Source organism: Limulus polyphemus, unplaced genomic scaffold (genome assembly GCF_000517525.1).
Source record: "Limulus polyphemus unplaced genomic scaffold, Limulus_polyphemus-2.1.2 Scaffold12411, whole genome shotgun sequence".
Lineage (NCBI taxonomy): Eukaryota > Metazoa > Arthropoda > Merostomata > Xiphosura > Limulidae > Limulus > Limulus polyphemus.
Window position 1 is genome coordinate 2,960 of NW_013678021.1, and position 2,962 is coordinate 5,921.

A 2,962-nucleotide genomic window follows, 5' to 3' on the forward strand; every position below is an offset into this window, starting at 1 on the left:
ATCATGAACTAGGATGTTGGATATCAGTATTTAACTAGACAATCATGAACTGGGATGTTGGATACCAATATTTAACTAGACAATCATGAACTAGGATGTTGGATATCAGTATTTAACTAGACAATCATGAACTGGGATGTTGGATATCAATATTTAACTAGACAATCATGAACTAGGATGTTGGATACCAATATTTAACTGGACAATCATGAACTAGGATGTTGGATATCAATATCTAACTAGATAATCATGAACTAGGATGTTGGATACCAATATTTAACTAGACAATCATGAACTAGGATGTTGGATACCAATATTTAACTAGACAATCATGAACTAGGATTTTGGATATTAATATTTAACTGGACAATCATGAACTGCAGAAATTTATCGAAAGTTTACAATTCTACCCTATAATAAAAACTACACTAAAGATTCAATATTAAAATACAACGTTTTTTTGGCATGTTTGCTTACCTGTGCTGTACTGATTTGAACAGTATCGACAAACACAGTCCATGTGACTACTTCGCTGCAAGGGGGCGTGGTAAGCGAGCCTGTGTATCGGAAATACGGGAATGTATCCGGAAGTAATGATTTCAACTTTAGTTCTTTATCCAGTTTGACTTCAGAATTTCTGTACTGAATACTCGACAACTTATCAATAATTGCGGAGAGGTTCTGGTTATCTTCTTTAGAGATCTACAAATTAACGAAAAGATCAAACTATACTTATGAGACAGAAATATTATGCTTTTGTTAAATAAATTAATATTATTTAATTTACCGGATGTTTTAATTCACCTAGTTTAATCGTTTTTCTGATGTTTATTATATGCAACATAGATTTTTTGTGCTTAAACAAGACATCATTCTGATGATAAGTTTATATTGCTTAGATTTCCTTTTGTTTGTGCCAACTTCAACAATCAGGTAACAGGCTGCTTCAGTTGTGGAAATCATATTGAGAATAAAAGCACGAGGGTACAAAGTTATATAACATTCCAATTAAAATAAGAATTTCGTACACACAACTGAATTTAGATGCATTTAATATCACAATCAATTAAAAGAATGTATAATAGATTCGACAGGTTTCTGTAGGTTTATATTTACAGGTATAAACAAGGTTTATATTTACAGGTATTCATAACAGAAATTGTCAAAGATAGCTTAATGTGTTAAATGAATTTATTCTTAAGAACTCAGTTTAACAACATAGGTAAATATTCCCAACCCTGACACTATTGTACTACATAGATAAATTGAATATACAGGTCAGAACTCCTGAAATAATCGAAGATGTACATTAAGTGTATAGAGAATTTGGTCAGTGATTATGCGCGTAATGATGCAATAAAATACGGGTTTACTGATGAAGAATTACTACAGTAAAAGTTGACAAGACGCAGAACTGAGTGTTAATACACTTGTGAATATTAAACATAAGATAGCTCGACAAGACGCAGAACTGAGTGTTAATACACTTGTGAATATTAAACATAAGATAGCTCGACAAGACGCAGAATTGAGTGTTAATACACTTGTGAATATTAAACATGAGATAGCATCTGAAAACACTGTTGTGGTTTTAACAGGTAAGTTACTCATGCACCTGTTGAAATGCAGATGGAGAAACTGAGAATGAAGAATTCTGAAAGTGAACAAGTCTCACACGAAAACTTTCACACAGGTTCACTATTGTGGAGTAACAAAGATACGTCCCACCAACAGGAGCGTAGCGAATCACATACGGGACGTACAGATCTTTGTTTCATCTTGCATGACTTGAGGAACTAGTTCTAGGAAAAACGTGACAATTAATATGTTACTGGGTAAACATACACAAGATGACTGACATTTAGTTACCCCATGGCCTTTCTTCCAGTTTGTGGAAGTACTGGCATTCGGTTTCCACTACAGACGAAATTTACTATACCACAAGTTTTGTATACAACAAAAATATATTCCTATGTATCGTGTTTAGAGTTGTCATTTTCTCACCACAGTGTGTGTATAGAGGATTTGAAGAACACCTAGAATTAATACTACGAATTTATTCTTTTGAATTAAAAGCTGTTTAAAATACACTATAAACAAATATGAAGTTGAACCTATTATTCGATGCACCACTGAACTATAAGAAGCCTAGTCTTATACTTTCGATTTGCTCTTATCCAAAGATACTGATGACGGGTGGAACACCTGAAATCTTTATAATTCAGTGACAAGTTACTGATGACGGGTGGAATACCTGAAATCATTATAATTCAGTGACAAGTTACTGATGACGGGTGGAATACCTGAAATCATTATAATTCAGTGACAAGTTACTGATGATGGGTGGAATACCTGAAATCATTATAATTCAGTGACAAGTTACTAATGACGGGTGGAACACCTGAAATCATTATAATTTAGTGACGGTGTTCCACCCGTCATCAGTAACTTATTTCAGTCACTGAATTATAATGGGTGTTCCACCCGTCATCAGTAACTTTTGAAATCATTATAATTCAGTGACAAGTTACTGATGACGGGTGGAACACCTGAAATCTTTACAATTCAGTGACAAGTTACTGATGGCGGGTGGAACACCTGAAATCATTATAATTTAGTGACAAGTTACTGATGACGGGTGTAACACCTGAAATCATTATAATTCAGTGACAAGTTACTGATGACGGGTGGAATACCTGAAATCATTATAATTCAGTGGCAAGCTACTGATGACGGGTGGAACACCTGAAATCATTGTAATTCAGTGACAAGTTACTGATGACGGGTGGAATACCTGAAATCATTATAATTTAGTGACAAGTTACTGATGACGGGTGGAATACCTGAAATCATTATAATTCAGTGACAAGTTACTGATGACGGGTGGAATTCCTGAAATCATTATAATTTAGTGACAAGTTACTGATGACGGGTGGAACACCTCAAATCATTATTATTCAAT

The 2,962-nt window shown here is 34.0% G+C and overlaps 1 protein-coding gene across 1 annotated transcript in view; it reads right to left on the reverse strand.

The window, feature by feature from the left end:
* Positions 1–477: 477 nt before the first annotated feature.
* Positions 478–2,962, reverse strand: part of LOC106476984 (carbonic anhydrase 15-like) — a gene marked incomplete at both ends in the record, with an annotated part of 6,777 nt that continues 4,292 nt past the window's right edge. Inside the window, one exon of the mRNA XM_013937597.1 lies at positions 478–702. Coding sequence (XP_013793051.1) covers positions 478–702 — 225 coding nt within the window. The remainder of the gene's footprint in view (positions 703–2,962) is intronic.